General features: G+C 46.7%; 2 protein-coding genes across 2 annotated transcripts in view; both read left to right on the forward strand.

The window, feature by feature from the left end:
- The window catches only part of LOC149451972 (uncharacterized), a 78,635-nt gene that overhangs the window by 60,199 nt on the left and 187 nt on the right, over positions 1–18,249 (forward strand). The gene's annotated exons all lie outside the window — the stretch shown is intronic.
- On the forward strand, positions 825–18,142 carry LOC149451973 (uncharacterized). The gene is made up of 5 exons (XM_089689870.1): positions 825–1,062; positions 9,195–9,465; positions 12,874–13,095; positions 13,224–13,253; positions 17,991–18,142. Exons 2-5 carry the CDS (start codon positions 9,195–9,197, stop codon positions 18,140–18,142), a joined length of 675 nt encoding a protein of 224 aa, XP_089545996.1. The 5' UTR covers positions 825–1,062.

Raw genomic sequence — 18,249 nt, forward strand, 5'->3', positions numbered from 1 at the left:
CCACCCACACAGAGGAATGCGGGACCCGTGGGAGGTTTCCATTAATTCTAATGGCACACCGCCCGCACTGGAAATCGCAACTGTTCTGGGAACCTCGCTTCCCATGTGAGCTGTGATTTTCTGAGGAAGTGCAGGGACTTCTCTGCGTGTCCCGGTGGATGGGAGTCCATTCAAATGACTGGGCTCTCATGCCCGCGCAAATTGTGACATATATGAACCTGGCCTTAGGGACTTTTTTGAACGCAAAAAGTTGCGTGTTTGGTTCTATAGACTTCAATGGAAACGCTTCAGAAAAGCATGTAGTGCGTTTTTGCCATCTTTTTGATGCATTTTGTTTTTTAAATCTGCCTAGCAACAAAGAAAAAAAACAAAAACGCAACGCAAAATGCAATGCAGAAACGGATCAAACACAAACTGCAGAGGTGTGAACCGAGCCTTAATGGGGATTGTGGGATTGCTGGACTGATCCCTGCTGCAGGCACTTTGATCTGCGCAGCCGTGATTTATTCTTTCCTTTTTATTATATATATCATACATTTGATCCCATTAATATGAGAAAAATTGAACAAAAGAAACATTTTTGAACAAATTTCTACTAGTGTGTGGCCGGCTTAGAGGGATAGGCCAATAGGACAGCTTCGGTCTATAAGAGGAATACAGAGGCTGGAGCTGAAGAGGTTACAAGTCCAGGATGATTGGTGGGGTGACGTCTTCCCTTGTAGAGGAGCGCCCCCTTCTGGTATCAGTTTTCCTGCCTGTAAACTGTTGATGAAGATTCTACTTTTTATTTGGCTGATTGACCCCCCCACCCCACCCCCCCACCAGACTGGCTCTGAGGTTGGGGCCCCAGCACAGTGGGCAGGACAGGCTCTGTCTGCAGAGTTCTCATGTCACTGATAGGAGTTGCAGCAATCTGACATGAAGCCAATGTGAAAGTGAAAGTGTCAGAGATTGTTCTCCACCCAGTTGTCACCGAGAAACAAGAAGAAGACAGTGAAGGCCACAGGTCCATGAAAGGGCTTCACCTGAGAATGTTGTAGATGGGAGCTGCGCAGACAGGAGGTATGTGACATACGTATGTCATGCTGCGTCATGCCATAATGTCCGTGTAACGCTAAGCTCTGTTGTATATGATGTATATATGTGTGTAACATGTCAGTGCTGTGAGAGTACCTGTAGTAATAAGAATCCTGGGAACCCCTCATAATGGGCACAGTGGGTGTACAGACCCAGGAACTCAGCACAGGGATGGTGGGAACCCCTCATAATGGGCACAGCGGGTGTACAGACCTGGGAGCTCAGCACAGGGATGGTGGGAACCCCTCATAATGGGCACAGCGGGTGTACAGACCTGAGAACTCAGCACAGGGATGGCGGGAGCCCCTCATAATGGTCTATGATGGCTGTTCATTGTCAGAGAAGCTGAGTAGTGAAGCTGCATTGAGAATGATGAAGACATATTGTAGATACTGAGAAGTCCGTCACATGTGACCATCTACCAAACCCTGGCTCCTCCTCCATCACAGCCATTGGTACCTCCATGGGATTCTTCATCCCATGGTGGTGGAACGCCGGGGCCCAGTTGCAAGAGTAACCTTTGTGACCCTGGTAGTTCTGTCACTAGTGTCAGTAAGTTTTTATTTTTTTTACAATTTTATATATTTTTTTGTAGGATAAAAAGAAAGAAGGAAGGTAGAAAAGAAGGAAGCAGGGAAAGAACAAAGGAAGGAAAGAAAGAGGGCAAGAAGGAAGGCAGGAAAGAAGGGAAAGAAGGAAGGAGGGAAAGAAGGAGAGAGAGAGAGAAAGAAAGAAAGAAAGAAAGAAAGAAAGAAAGAAAGAAAGAAAGAAAGAAAGAAAGAAAGAAGGAGACAGACAGAGAGAGAAGGAAAGAATGAAGGAGGGAAATAAATAATCTATGTGTAAAGCGATGCACAAACTGTTGGCATTATATAAATCCTGTATAATAATAATAATGAGGGAAAGAAAGAAAAAGGGGGGAGAGAATACACAAGGCTGGCGGGGAATGTGGGCGGGGTAGACACAGGAGGAGAGGGTGGGAGGAGGAGGGGCAGAACCAGTTTTTTCTCTCCTCTCCTGTCTGTGGTTGGAGGGAAATTGTCAGCACTGGAGACAGAATATACTGACAGATGCTCTGCAGTGCTGCAGGAGATGAGGGGGGAGCATACAGGAGTCCAGGGCATGCAGGAGATGGATAGGAGGGGTAGCCAGGTGGCACATAGAGGAACCAAGAAATGCACGGTTCCTCTATGTGCCGCTCAGCCGTCCCTCCTCTCCAGGTGGCCCCGGCCCACCAGGCAAATGCCCAGTGTGCCTTATGGCCACTGACATCAATGATGGGGCACTATTTCTCCAACTGTCACGAATAATGGGGCACTATTCCTCTCACTGACACCAACAAAGGGGCACTATTCCTCCCCCTAATACCAAAGATGCATTGTTTACTCCCACAGACTCCAGGACCATTTCTACTCCCAATGGCCATAGTTCAGCCCCCCTAAAGTCTAAAAGACATGAAAACTGGCCCTTTGGTTAGAAATTTTAGAGACCCTGGTCTAGCCAATACAATCTTCTGAATCAAAAATATAGAGAAGACTTCTGCTCCACCCCAAATTCAGAACAGCCACAACTTATCAAGTCTAGACAGTAGTCATTAAATCTCCCTCTTTGGCCTAACTATGGCCCATTTCCCAGCACTGTTCCAGCAGTCCTTCATGGCCAGTCCAGTTCCCCTTCTCCAAGCCTGGAACTGCCCACCACTGCACTTCTCTGCCTGCAATCCTGACTCCAACTTGGTCTATTGCTTCGGACCCTAAACTGGCCCAACACCAGTAGAAGTTTTGTTTTTATAAGATTTGTTCAATTTTCCCATGGTTAGGGAGATTAAATCTACGTTCGTTTTCGATGGTAGAAATAAAAAAATCAACAGGAACATGGTAGAACGTTTTTCTTGAACAAGCAAATGTCTAACTACGAATGTGACTTCATGAAAAATAGTACACTTTGTATTTATTTTGTATTTATTGTAAGGAAACCGGTTTAACAGGTCTGGGATTCCATTCAAAAAGAAGGTCTGAAGGAAATTGTACGGGCCTTTGAACAAAAATTGCTGACTCAATGATGGCATTAAAGAATTTTGTGAGGAAGTGTTTTACTATGAATGTAGGGTCAGCTTTACTCTTAGACCTGTTTTTACCCCCCCCCCCCTCCCACTTTCCAGCCTACTTCAAAGCTTCCCTAGATACTCTTTTTGTCCAGTTAGTATTCCTCCTGTGATTCTTCTGCCTGGTTCTCCCATTCTTTTACTACAACCACCAATAGACTTACAGAACCCTACAAGACCCTTCAGCCACTCCACACCTGATGTGCCACTTCTTCTCCTGTATGGATGTAGCTGAAGTTTTGAGTTCCCCTATATTCCTGCACAGCCAGGCAACACGCATTTCCATACAGACTTGCATCCTGGAGACAGTAACCAGTCCTTGAGCTTGGGTTTTTAGATTTTAATGGGCTTGAACTAGGATGGGTGGAGGCATGTATGGGATGCCCAAGGATTTAGTAAATGAGGACAACTTCCTGGAATTATTTACAAGTCTCTTTGCACAAAAATCCTTGGAGAGCTAGCCAGACTCTCCTGGTGTACCAGTCCAGACACCAGATACTCCTCTATCGAGCTGTCTGAAGGAATCACTGTGCAGGGGATGCAGTGCCTCTCTGTTTAAGAGGAAACAGTCCTGGGTAAGAAGCTAATCCAGTTTCCAACCAAAGTGCTTTTCTCCCTTTACTGGGCCAGGGTGTGTGGGTCTACTCACTCAGTCCTCAACCTATGAGCTGTTGGGCTTGTGGCTGTTACCAGGCTTTTCGCTGGGCTACACAAATTGTCTTTGCTCTGGAGGCCGATGAGATCCTGAGTTTTCCTCCCATCCAGCTCCACAGCCTGTAGGTAGGCCCCTTCCTGGACCCCATCCCAGGCTCCACACTCCCCATGCTCAGTCCATCTTCCACCCAAACGCTCTCCTGCTACTGAGCAGGCCCAGTCACTTTTAAGGGCTGTCGTCCTGGGCCCATGCCAAGCCTCCCGCTGAGGATTGACCAAGATCTCTTGAGAGTGCAGGCCAGCTCCTCCTCACCCCCACCCACTGAGCTCTAGAGACTCCAAGTCTCTAGATCAAGGGACTGGTCTGCAGAGCCTCTGAGCCCTGACCAAAATTTGACCCTGCTAACTATCACACCAGGCTACTGCTCAGCCTCTATCCCTAGCTGACTAGGAGTGTGCTACATGGAGATGCCAACAAGCTCAATCATGAAGCAGGGCACCTCTCCTAATGCTATGGCCTCCATTAACCCGGTAAGCTGAGAAGCTGCTATCCTTCCCCTTGGAAGATGTTTAGGCCCAAGCCATAACCTTCTGTTCATCTCAGAGAAAAATGTTACCATACTCACCACAGACAGCAAGCTTGGCCATCATGGTGTCAGTACTAACTTTCCACACATGAATGCCCTTCAAAATCAAATTTTCTAGAATCTTCTACATTCCAGTCAGCTCCCTCCTTTACCCTTTATGGCTTTCCTTCTCCCTTTCCCAGCTGTCCATTCACTTAGCAGCCATCCTTGATCCCAGACTTCATTTCCCAGAAATATTTAGCTAATTACGTTTTATTAATAACCAATTATTTGTGCATCAAACTCCATTGCCTATTGGATTGATATATTGTCAAAAAAGTCCTTATCTTTGTCCTCATTGCCTAGACACAGTCTGGATCAATAGAGTTCTGGGATGTTGGCAAATTCATTTGACCACAATCCTTATGTAAGGCCGGCCATACACGTGTCGAATTCCAAACGATTTTTCATTCAAAAATCACATCTTTTTCTGGACCCACGTGTTGCCCCTTTGATTGATCTTGCATGTATTGCATCTTAATCCATATGACTATATTTTTGGCTTGCACAACATAATGTGCACTATTTTATCAAAAACTATTCACTTTAATGTCCCCGTTACTACCTACCCATTCTCTTCCCTCTCTCCTCTCCTTTTTTTTTTTTGTCTCTTTTACCCCTCCTCCCCCCCACTACCTCACTCTACATCTTTATCTTCTTCTCTAACTATTCTCCTTTCTGACTTTTCTTTCTCTCACACCTTTTATACCCCTTCATTGTTCATATATTCTATGCAGATATTGCATTTAATCTCCCATATAGGCGTGACTGATGTCACATGGCTCACACGTCCCTGCAATGGACGCACATATCATATCATATAAATGATCCTGTGCTAGCACTACCCAACACATCGCACCCCCTTAAGGGCTCACAAATACATAGGTCATTAAGCAATATACCCACTTTGATTCATCTATTATAGTCTTGGTATATACTGGTTTGCTATATACATGTGCAATAAGGAGATATTTCATACTGATGTGTATTCTGGTTTAAACCCGCGGCCCGTCTGCGTAACGGGATGCTATATGTTGTGTCTATGTTCGGACCGTGATCCGTTTTTTTATGTTACACCCTGCTTTTCTTCTAATAAAAGTATTTTTGGAAAAGAAAAATCACATCTTTGAATAATCGTTTGGATTTCCACCATTAGTGGGCGTCGGTCGATTTTCGTGCGGCCATCAAATTTGAGTGATCGGACATTTTCATCAAGGATGGGAGAATCGTGTGAGAAATATCACTGAAAAAGAAATAAGCATGAGCTGTGACCTGGAAAGAAAAGAAGATTTCCTCACCTGACTCTGATTGCTCTCCTGATACTGGTTCCTGACTTCGGCTCTGCTCCTGACCTTGGCTTTTCCTTCTGATTCTGTACCGTGCTGCCCGACTATTGATGACCCCGGCTATTCCATGACACTGGTCCTGTCTCTTGTCCTCACTACCTGCCTTGCTCTGGTGCACGCCTGATAATCTACAAGACCTGCTCTGCTTATTACTACTGTGCCTGAATCAGAGGATCATCAGCCTTCCAAGGTCATCATCTGCAAGAGCTGCAAACAACAACTACTGGCACTCTTGTTCCCCTGGGTCCTAGACTCCCTCTGTTCCTACTCCAGCGGGGTCACGGCTAGTGACACAAGTGAGGCCGACCTCGTCATTTCAGTCTCCCATCAGGTACGTGACAGTCGCTGTTGGCCGGGCACGTAAGAGATCTCCTCCTCCCCACACAGCACATAGCTGAGATCAGTATCCCTCCACACAGTGTGTAGCCGGCTACTGCAGCTGACAATCCAATCAGGAAATTTCACAGATCAGAACTGCAGCCAGCTACACACTGTGCAGATCGATGCTGTGAGGAATCTGATCTCAGCTATGTGTTATGTGGGGAGGAAAAGATCTGTTTATTGCCTTGTGTGCAGTGTGGTCAGTGCCGGGACAAAGTCATCCAGCACTCAAGGTGAAGGTGACACACTCTGCCCCCCCCCCCCCAAAAAAAAAAAATTAAAAAAACACAGCACTAATCAACACGCTCACCCCCTAAGCATAAAACCCTTCTGCATGCCCAAATTCTACTCAAACAAAAATTAAAGAATTTCCCATCCTCACAGTCCAAACCCCCCCTTCCAGCACAAATCTTTGCCCCCCAATTCCACCTTCCAGCTCAAATCCCCCAGTCCCTAACAAATCTTACATGTCCCTCCTAGCACACATCCTCTTTCCTTCCAAATCCCCCCTCCTAGTGAAAACTCTCTCCCCCAAATCCCCCCTCCTAGTACAAACCATCTCCCCCAAATCCCCCCTCCTAGTACAAACCATCTCCCCCAAATCCCCCCTCCTAGTACAAACCCTCTCCCCCAAATCCCCCCTCCTAGTACAAATTCTCTCCTAAAATCACTCCTCCTAGTACAAATTCCCCCATTTCTAGCACAAGCCCTCTCCCCCAAATCCCCCCCTCCTAGTACAAACTCTCTCCCCCAAATCCCCCCTCCTAGTACAAACCCTCTCCCCCAAATTCCCCCTCCTAGTACAAACCCTCTCCCCAAATCCCCCCTCCTAGTACAAATTCTCTCCTAAGATCTCCCCTCCTAGTACAAATTCCCCCATTTCTAGCAGAGGCCCTCTCCCCCAAATCCACACTCCTAGCATAAATCCTCTCCTCAAATCCCCCCTCCTAGCACAAATATTCCCCCCAAGTACAAATCCCCCTAATCCCCCCCCCCCAGTACAAATTCCTTCCTAGTACAAATCACTCCTCCTAGTACAAATCCCCCCCTTCTAGTACAAATCCCCCCCCCCAAAATTCCTCTTAGCACAACCGCCTACAAAATACTGTTCCCAGTACAAATCCCTGCATACCCAAATCACCCTGGTAGCACATGTCACCCCCTGTCTCTGGAGGAGATGGGTGGGGGGGGGGGGGGGTAATGAAGCCGTGTACCATCGGATGTAATAGAGATCCTATGTAACCTGCTGTACGGAGGATCACTATTATGACAGGAGGGGGAGATCACAGATCCCGCACCTCCTCCCCGCTCTCTCCTCTCTGCCGCTCCTGTCTGGACTGATTACTTTAGATGTGGCTGGCCTTGAGTACAGGGATGGGGGAGGAAGCTCAGCAGGCACAGCACAAAGTACATTGGAGGAGGGAGCTCCCGGCCTGGGGGGGGCACAACTGAAATTTGGGGGGCAAAGCCCACCCCAGCACCCCCCTAGATCCGGCCATGATAAGGATCATGTCACTGCTACTTTTACAAGGTAATATCTGGCTATGCAAAGGCATTTGGTGCACACAAAGCACATTTCTATCCTTTATGGCTATTGAGGAATATATTTACATAATGTTTTTGTGCCCGGAGTTCAGCTTTATCAGCTTCCCGACCACCCTATAGAAGAACTACAGCTACAGGGCTGCGTATATATATGTGAGTTTGTATTTCCGGGTAGGGGGCGTGCTTACTCAGTAAAACACACACAACACACAGTTAACCCTTTGATCGCCCAAGATGTTAACCCCTTCCTGCCCAGTGCTATTAGTACAGTGCCAGTACTCTTTATTAGCACTGATCACTGTATTGGTGTCAGTGGCAGTTAGACAGTTGCCACCCAGTGTCAGAATGCCTGTCACAGTCCCGGAGAAAATAATAATGCGCTGGTGAGCTCAGCAACATAATAAGGCATGGACGTCCACAGAAGACACAGTGGTGGATGATCGCAGGATCCTTCTATGGTAAAGAAAAACCCATTCACAACATCCAGACAAGCAAAGGAGGTGGGCGTATCATTGTCAAAGTCAACAGGCAAGAGAAGACTTCACGAGAGCAAATTTACACGTATTGGAATTTTTTTTAGCAAAGACACGAAGCAGAGTACATTTTGGCCTAAATTTATGAAGAAATTTGATTTTTTTTAATTTTTTTTTGCTGGACATGTTTAATAGCAAAAAGTCAAAAACATTTTTTGTTTATAGCGCAAAAACTAAAAAATGCAGAAGTGATCAAATACCACCGAAAGAAAGCTCAATTTGTGAGAAAAAAGGACGTAAATTTCATATGGGTGCAGCGTTGCATGACCGTGCAATTGTCAGTTAAAGTAATACAGTGCTGTATCGCAAAAAAATGGCCCAGTCAAGAAGGGGTGTGGAAACTTCTGGGGGGCAAGGGCTTAAAGGAGCAGCATGGCCAAGGCATTTTTGGCCATACGTCTCCTGTGGGTCACACAAGTGCAGTTCAGTCCTGCACTCCTGTGACCCATTTTCAGCTGACAGCATGCTAAGCCCCTCTGTTGGCTTATGTCACAGAGCCGGTCAAGGTTCAGCAAAGATCCTGACCATATGGAAGGGATCCGCCCAGAAGCCTGGGCTGACAGCCCGCTCAGCCTCTCAGTGAGCCACTGAGAGTCTAGCCACTCCCACCCCAACACAGCCCAGTGCTCCAGAGAGCGTTGGAGGGGAGGGGCAGAGTGTCGGTGACTGACAGTCATTGGCTCTCTGCAGGCTGAAGACCGAGAGCTGAGCGATCAACGTTGTTTAACCACTCAGTTCTCAGTCATACAGGTGGCAGGGCAACCATCTAGGTGAGTATGATTTGTTTTCCTCTTAGATCAGGCACATCACTTCACTAGTATGAACAGAGATCTGGATTATTGTTGAATAAACCATAAAATGCAAGCAATGAAATAAACATCGTTTACCATGTTCTCCGATCATGACTTATGTCTGTTGGTTATTCCAGATGGGGACAATAAAGGTGGCAATCTGTTCCAGAGACAGTGAACAGAATTATGAATGGCTGATAGATTTTCTAGAGAAGAGAATGTGTCGGAGAACAAAGATCAAGGCCCGGCCTGTGTTCATAAACAATACTGCGTCTCAGTTTCATCAAGAGGTCTCCGGGTATGACTTCGCCATCTTGTATCATACTAAGAAGCGTGGGAGGATAAATATCACCAACGTGACCGGCTCCCTCTATGACGACGAGCTGAAATTTCTTCATAGAAGGTTTAGTAAGTAATAGATGTTTTTCTTCTTACATGTATTGTTGTGCTACCCCCGCAGGGGCTGCAGATGGTAACTGGTTCCTTCCCCCAAGCAGTGCAAGACCACCAGTCACACAGGCAACAGTCCTTCAATTCTGTCTCCAATGATAGTCTAGGGGTTGTCTTTTTAAAGTATATTTCTTGAAGAACTTGAGAAGAGAGTGGAATTAGGGTGGCATGGGATTCTCAAGGCACATTGAATAGTAACAGGAGGAGACACCTGTCTAGGCTAGGCTGCTCTGAACAGTCTTGTAGGCCAGGGGTTAAAAGGAATGGCCAGAACTGAGACCTGTAAGGGTTGTCTCATAAAGAGCTATTGCTGGCACTTACCCTTCGAACAGCAGTCACTTGGATCTTAAGCACAGGTCTATTCTCACAATTCCTCTCCAGGACAGCTGAAGTCCCCCAGTTTCCTCTAGACATCATTAATTAAAAATCAAAAAAAGGTATGAGATGAGTCAGCGGCGTATTTACCACAGAGGCAAACAAGGCATTTGCCTTAGGCGGCAAGTTTCAGGGGAGCAGCGCTGCCCCTCAGAAGAAGGGGCATATGTGGCAGAGATGGGGACCTGGTGAAGTACTGTTTGAGCTCCACCATGGTAACCTAGGAGGCTGAGCGCTGCTGGAGGGTGTAATGCCATGGAAGACACTGGGCTTGACTTTCATTCCAGAGAGGGTGCTGCAGTTAGTGCTTGAATCTCTCTCTCTGGTTGGTGGTGGTGGTGGGGGGTGCACAATTTTAGTGTTCTTTCCTCAGAATGTACCAAACTGTTGCTTTGGCCGCTCCTAATGTTGCTGCAATCTCTCTGATGGATGTTTCGTTTTTGAAGCCTTACAATGGCCTGTTTCACTGAATTGACGGCTCATTTGAACACGATGTAGGTTCACAGCAATAGATTCCAACTGCAAATCCCACACTTAGAATCAACTCCAGACCTCTTACCTGCTTAATTGATGAAGAAATAACAAAAGAGTAGCCCACACCTGGCCATGAAACAGTGTTTGATTCAATTGTCCATTTACTTTTGGTCCCTTGGAAAAGGGGGGATGGCTACTCTTAAGAGTTTAAAAAATCAGAGCGCTCATGGCGAATGTCCAGAATAAAAAACAGTAATGTTCATAACCAGCAGACAATATAGAACAGTTTAATGGAGCAATAAAAGCAAGAATCACCATAAGGATGTATCCATGAATGGAGGTCATACAGGGATCAGTACAAACCATAGACCCTAGGAATGATGGGAGCGGCTTACTGTGTTGTAGGCATGACAATGGAGAGCCTGGATGGTGAGCTCAATAGATGGAAGGTGAAGGAGCCACAATTGATGGTATGCAGGTGACCAAGGCCAGCGGTCTGAGAGAGACCCCACAGGGGGGATGAGAGGAGCAGGATGGACCTCCTCGGTTGCCGGAGATTGCGCACCGCAAGTGATGTCACGGCACACCGGAAGCCAGGAAGAACCATCAGAAATCCTCAGTAGGAAGGAGACCACTCGCAACAAGTCCTGGTTACCATGACGACGTGTTTTTCATGATATAGTACTTTGTCACAGACCAGAAAAAAAAAGAAGGGGGGGAGGAGTTTGTAGATATATTGGATATATGTACACTCACCGGCCACTTTATTAGGTCCACCTGTTCAATTGATTGGTAACACGAATTGCTAATCAGCCAATCACATGGCAGCAACTCAATGCATTTAGGCATCTAGACGGGGTGAAGACAACTTGCTGAAGTTCAAACCGAGCATCAGAAAGGGGAAGAAAGGGGATTTAAGTAACTTTGACTGTGGTGTGGTTGTTGGTGCCAGACAGGCTGGTCTGAGTATTTCATAAACTGCTGATCTACTGGGATTTTCACTCACAGCCATCTCTAGGGTTTACCGAGAATGGTCCAAAAGAGAGAAAACATCCAGTGTGCGGCAGTTGTGTGGAGGAAAATGCCTTTTTGAGGTCAGAGGACAGAGAAGAATGCGCAGACTGGTTCCAGATGATTGAAAAGCAACAGTAACTCCAATAACCCCTCGTTACACCCAAGGTATGCAGAATACCCTCTCTGAACACACAACACGTCCAACCTTGAAGCAGATGGGCTACAGCAGCAGAAGACCACACCGGGTGCCACTCCTGTTAGCTAAGAACAGGAAACGAAGGCTACAATTTGCACAGGCTCACCAAAATTTGATAATAGAAGATTGGAAAAATGTTGCCTGGTCTCATGAGTCTCAATTTCAGCTGCAACATTCAAATAGCAAGGGCAGAATTTGGCGTAAACAACATGAAAACATGGATCCATCCTGCCTTGTATCAATGGTTCAGTCTGGTGGTGGTGTCATGGTGGGGGGTTATCCATCCTGCCTTGTATCAGTGGTTCAGGCTGGTGGTGGTGGTGTCATGGTGTGGTGGATCCATCCTGCCTTGTATCAATGGTTCAGGCTGGTGGTGGTGGTGTCATGGTGTGGGGGATCCATCCTGCCTTGTATCAACGGTTCAGGCTGGTGGTGGTGGTATCATGGTGTGGGGGATCCATCCTGCCTTGTATCAATGGTTCAGGCTGGTGGTGGTGGTGTCATGGTGTAGTGGATCTATTCTGCCTTGTATCAACGGTTCAGGCTGGTGGTGCTGGTTTCATGGTGGGGGGGGGGGGGGATTTGCCTGGCACTAGCAAGGTGGACATAATAAAGTGTATATTAGCAGTATGAATAAGCCTTATATAAGCCTCACCTCAGAGAGATTAAAGCCACAAAAGGGAAGTTTCTCTAGTACACAATCAATAATTTCACAAAGCCAATGCAAAATTCACCATGCTTTTATTGGTGAGCACCAAGTGGCTTGTTCACCATGCTTCCAATGGTGAGTACCAAGTGGTTTGTTCACCATGCTTCCAATGGTGAGCACCAAGTGGCTGTTTCACCATGCTTCAAACAGCAAGCTACAAGCGGTTGGTTCGCCGTGCTTCCAATGGGGAGCACCAAGCGGTTATTTCGCCATGCTTCCAAAAGTGAGCAGCAAGCGGTTGGTTTGCCGTGCTTCCAATGGCGAGCACCAAGCGGTTGTTTCGGCGTGCTTCCAATGGCGAGTACCAAGCGGTTGGTTCATCGTGCTTCCAATGGTGAGCACCAAGCGGTTGGTTCATCATGCTTCCAATGGCGAGTACCAAGCGGTTGGTTCATCGTGCTTCCAATGGTGAGCACCAAGCGGTTGGTTCATCATGCTTCCAATGGTGAGCACCAAGCGGTTGGTTTGCGATGCTTTAATACACGGGATTAATTGGTTTAACACAACTTTAAACAGCTGAATCGAACGGGGGACCGCCCACCACTCAGAATTCACCCCGTGTACAGCTGGATTATTGAATTTGTATTTTTCCTTTAAGGAGGGAAGAATGTTGTGGTGATTGATGATCTGGAGAACAGTGAGGACAGTGAAAAGCAGAGAATCTTAGATGAACAGGATGACCTGCGTACATATGCTTCGGGAGTATTCCTCTTCACCCAGAGGGACAAAAATCAAACTGAAAATCCTTTGAAGAAAATGGAGAATAACAATGTGCGAAAGAAGCTGAAGAAATTAAGGAAGTACATTAAGAAAAGCAAACGTATGTAAAATTGTATACAACTCCCCACCCCCCCCCCCACAAAGTACACATACTATATACCGTATACATGTATGTACAATTCATGAACAATGCGTCATACAACTCACCTATTTTCATTTTCATTTCAGGCAGAGGAGATCCATCTAGATTCAGAGAAGGTAAGGTTAGCTGAATGTCGGAGTGAGTGTCTTTATTGGCCGACACATCCTGGTCACCTGACTTTTCTTGTCTGCGCTCAAAGCTCAACTCCAATTTCTGCAAAATTTGTAACAAAAAAAAGTCGCAGTTCACCTTTAGGCTCCATGCACACACAAGTGATTTTTTTAAGCTCCAAAAAAGCTGTTCTCAGCATTTATTTTCTGCTCCTGGAAGCTGAATAGTGTTCCCCTATGTGTCCGTGCGCACTGCTTTAGTCTAGTCGCGTTTTTTGAGTTTCAGCTTCTAGAAGCAGCAAAAAATGGTTTCTGTAGAGTTTTTTGGAGTGTTTTTCCAGTAGAAAAAAAATGCTGAACGCTCCTAAGGCTCCATGTACACAGCTTAAAAAACGCTGGATAAAAAAATGCTGGTAATAGTGTTTTACAGGAGCGTTTAGGAGCATTAGACATAGAAACAGAAAAGTGACGGCAGAAAAAGACTAAATGGTCCATCCAGTCTGCCCATCTTTTTGTTTATTTTATTTTGGGGGGGAGGGGGGGTGTTTGGGATTTTTTTGGTTTTGTTTTGTTTGTTTTTTGTTCTCTGTTCTTTGCTGGAGCTGAGCATGGGAGGAGGAGACACGGGAACTAGAGAGCAGGAGGTGTTGGGAGGGTAGAAGAGAGTGTGTTTGGGTGATATTTTGAGACCAGGTTGGTGAAGTAGCCGGGGCGGAGTTGTGGATGGCTCTGCTAATGCTCCTAAATGCTTTTAACGCTCCTAGCAGATTGTTTTCTACCTTTACTGTAAAAATGCTAATAAACCGCTAACGCTCCTAAACGCTACTAAAACGCTCCTAGTGGGGTTTTTCTAGCTTTTTTTTGTATATGTACTGTAAAAACACTAAGAAAATGCTAATGATTCTAAACACTTCCAAATGCTTCTAAATGCTACAAAAATGCTCCAAGTGGGGTTTTTTCTAGTTTTTTTTTTTTCTACACGTACTGTAAAAATGCTAAGAAAATGCTAATACTCCTAAATGCTTCCAAATGCTGCTAAATGCTCCTAGAGGGCTTTTTTCTAGCTTTTTATTTCTATATGTACTGTAAAAACACTAATAAAATGCTAATGCTTCTAAACACTTCTAAAACTCTCTTAACAGAATTTTTCTAGCTTTTTTTCTATATGTACTATAAAAATGCTAATAAAATAATAATGCTTCTAAATGATACTAAAACACTCCTAGTGGGGTTTTTTTCTAGCTTTTTTCTATATGTACTGTAAAAATGCTAAGAAAATGTTAATGCTTCTAAACGCTTCTAAATGCTCTTAAATGCAACTAAAATGCTCCTAGTGGCTTTTTTTTCTATATGTACTGTAAACACGCTAATAAAATGCTAATTCTTCTAAATACTACTAAAACGCTCCTAGTGTTTTTTTTTTTCCTAGCTTTGCTTTCTATATGTACTGTAAAAATGGTAATAAACGCTTCTAATTGCTACTAAAACGCTCCTAGCATCTGTTTTCTAGCTTTTTTTTCTATATGTTCTGTAAAAACGCGAATAAAATTTTAACGCTTCTAAATGCTACTATAACGCTCCTAGTGTTTTGTTTTTTTTATATATGTAAAAATGCTAATAAAGCGCTAATCCTCCTAAACACTTCTACTAAAAAATGCTATTAGCAGCTGTTTTTGCTGCATTTTTTAGCATAGAAGATACTAGTATGCATGGAGCCTTACCATACACCTGCCTATGCCGATAAAAACAAACTGTGCAGCTTTGAGTGAAGTTGAGCGTTGCCCTTGTTATAGGCGTCAGCCATTTATGCGCCTCCTGAAGGCTGACTGAAAAACTCTCAGAGATATCCCCCCCCCCCACCCCCCACCCCCTCCTTGTCAGGACTTGTTGCTCAGGCATTGCTAAGAGCCTCCCAGCCGTTATTGTTCACCTTCACAATCAGAGGAGTGAGTTGGTATCTTTCTCTCCTCTGAGAGGTCTCAGCATTTGAGACCTCGCTCCTAGGATGGGTGGCGGTGAACAGTAAGAGCTGGGAGCGTCTTAGCAACCTCCTAGCAACAAGGCAGGACAGGATGATGATAGCTCTGGGAGTTGTTCAGTCCAGGGGCGGACTGACCATTTGGAAACTCAGGCACTGCCCGAGGGCCGGGGGTCAGTAGGGGGCCCCATGAGATGCCCCTGGTACCTTTTTCATAGGCTTTTTTGAGTTTGGCCAAGGACACAGGGGCCCCATGATCCCCTGTTGCCCGGGGGCCCCATGAGTTGTCAGTCCTCCCCTGGTTCAGTTAGTCTTCTAGAGGCACATGAATGGCCTACACCTACAGCAAGGGCAATATTCAACTTTATTCTCCGTTTGTCTATCAGCCGGCTCCCCTTGCCTTCATAGGCAGATTTTTGGTAAAAGGTGGACTGCGCCTTTAAGGAAAAAGAAAACAAAAATCAACTGTGGCCGTTAGTGATGAGCTGAGGTTCAAGATGATCATTCGGTGATCTGTCACATGATGGCGGACTGTTCGTCCAATCAGCTGCAGCCAGAAAACATTCCGCCCTGCAACTGTCACAACAAAGGGGCGGGGATTCTGGTCTCAATATTGACCTAATATGGTCATATTAGGTCACTGATGTCACCAACATCCCCGCCCCTTTGTTGCGGAGCAGAGAATTTACTAGCCTCAGCTGATTGGGCCAGCGGCCTGCGACTATGTGACAGGGATTTGTGCTAGGGGAGGGGGATTGGGGGGGATTTGTGCTAGGGGAGGGGGATTGGGGGGATTTGTGCTAGGGGAGGGGGGTTGGGGGGGATTTGTGCTAAGGGAGGGGGGTTGGGGGGGATTTGTGCTTGGGGAGGGGGATTGGGGGGATTTGTGCTAGGGGAAGGGGATTGGGGGGGGATTTGTGCTAGGAGAGGAGATTGGGGGGATTTGTGCTCGGAGAGGGGGATTGGGGGGGATTTGTGCTAGGGGAGGGGGATTGGGGGGGATTTGTGCTCGGAGAGGGGGTGGGGGATTTGTGCTAGGGGAGGGGGATTGGGGGGGATTTGTGCTCGGAGAGGGGATTTGGGGAATTTGTGCTCGGAGAGGGGGTGGAGGATTTGGAGTGAATTGTGTGTTAGGAGGGGGGATTTGGGTGGGGAGGGTAATTTGGAGGGAATTTGCTAGGAGGTGGGATTTATACTGTGGGGGGGGGGGTGGATGGTTGCTAGGGTGGAAAATTTGAGGGGAAAGAGGATATATGCTAGGAGGGCTGAAGTAGAACTACAAATGAAGTTTTATTTTTTTTTTTTGGGGGGGGGGTGAAAGTAGCTGTTTTGCCCAGGGCTCATAATAGTCTAGCACCGGCCCTGATTACAGCAAGCTACTACATTCAGATCCAGGGAATGATTGTTATTTAAACAGACAATTATTTGAGTGAAGATATTGGTGTATTGATCGGCGTGGTCCAGGCTTGGCTTTGGGTCACAATTACATGACAATTGTCAGTGCCAGGAACCCTACACAGGGCTGAAAGACAGAGAAGGCAGAATAGACAGAATACACAGAATAGACAGGAGTGCGGGAACCCAACTAACATTCACAGTAACATTTTATTAAAATAGATAAAACGCATCCAGTACTGACATGGAGGTCATTGTAGGTCAGCATGAGGTGTATAGACCAGGATGTCACATAAGTAAGGCTGCAATTCAGCGGTGGCAGCTCACGATCCCCAGTGCAGCGTCCACCACCACTGCACTGCCTTGTAACAGAAGGAAGGCACCTCCATCCCTATAGTAAACCATTGCACCCGGGGCAGCTTCCCCTCCTGCCCACCCCTTGTCCCGTCCCTGGCTACATGTATGCTAAGTGGAGAGTCCACCACCACTGCACTGCCTTGTAACAGAAGGAAAACACCAACATCCCTACAGTAAAACACTGCGCCCGGGGCAGCTGCCCCTCCTGCCCACCCCTTGTCCCGTCCCTGGCTAGATATCTGCCAGGTGCAGTGTCCACCGCCACTGCACTGCCTTGTGGCAAGGCTCTAGATCAATCAGAAGGGGCGGTAATGTGCTTCAAAGGATTTTCCTTCTTTGTCAAACCTCCTGACACTCCTTTTTGATACTCCTTCAAAACGCGTTACTGGTTAAGGTTGAGCCTTGCCACAAGGCAGTACACTGGCAGCGGATGCTGCACTTGGCAGACGTCTAGCCAGGACTGGGACAGGGGGTGGGCAGGAGGGGCGGCTGCCCTGGGCGCACTGGTTTACTGTAGGGATGGGGTGCTTTCCTTCTGTTACAAGGCTGACAGGAGTACTGAAAGAGGCAATAACAAGTGAGTGACTGCTGGGAGTAGGATCCCATAAGTTTGCACATCATATACGGGGGGGGCAGTTTAGCATCCTTGCCCTGGGTGACCTTGTCCCAGCACTGCATCCCACTGTGCCCTGAGCGGGTCCCTCTGAGCCGGCATGGGGATCGTGAGCTGCCACCCCTGTATTGCAGCCTTGTGACATCCTGGTCTGTACACCTCATAAAATGTTACTAGGAATTTGTTTTCCCGCCCTCCTGTCCTTTCTGTCTTTTCTGTTTTTGAGTCTTTGTTGCATCGGCCCAGATCTTATTAGAAAGCTGCAGGACCCCTGGAGTTCACATTGGTTACCCCATCCCCCGCCCTCTGGGACACTCTGCTGTTGCCAGGCTATCTACTGGACATTGGATGCTGGGACTTGTTGTGCGCTGTGGTGGTCTGTTTTTTCTTTTCTATACAGGGATGAGGACTGTTTTCACAGTGGGGCTACCCCTCTGGAAGGACGTGCGAGGTGTCGCTGAGAGACATGCTGCAAAAACATCACCTCGTCATCCGGCCAGTGAGGGGGTCACACGATGGAAACAGACGGGTTCTGCCATGTATAGTGAGTGACAGGTCTCCGGGGTCAGGATTGCCAGTCTGCCATGGCCCTTATGTTTGTTTCCGGACCCAGCTAGGACAATACATTCATTCTCATTCTTGATAAATGTGACACATTG

Source organism: Staurois parvus, unplaced genomic scaffold (genome assembly GCF_062004578.1).
Source record: "Staurois parvus isolate SC_StPar_1 unplaced genomic scaffold, SC_StPar_1.0 ptg000503l, whole genome shotgun sequence".
NCBI classification, from domain to species: Eukaryota; Metazoa; Chordata; class Amphibia; order Anura; family Ranidae; genus Staurois; species Staurois parvus.

What these genes read in the sequence shown, in the direction of transcription:
- LOC149451973 (XM_089689870.1), top strand. Translation starts at nt 9,195, where the DNA reads ATGGGGACAATAAAGGTGGCAATCTGTTCCAGAGACAGTGAACAGAAT. An exon ending in GTACATTAAGAAAAGCAAAC is followed by an intron (nt 13,096 to 13,223) that starts GTATGTAAAATT and finishes TTTTCATTTCAG; the next exon opens with GCAGAGGAGATCCATCTAGA. An exon ending in TCCATCTAGATTCAGAGAAG is followed by an intron (nt 13,254 to 17,990) that starts GTAAGGTTAGCT and finishes TTTTCTATACAG; the next exon opens with GGATGAGGACTGTTTTCACA.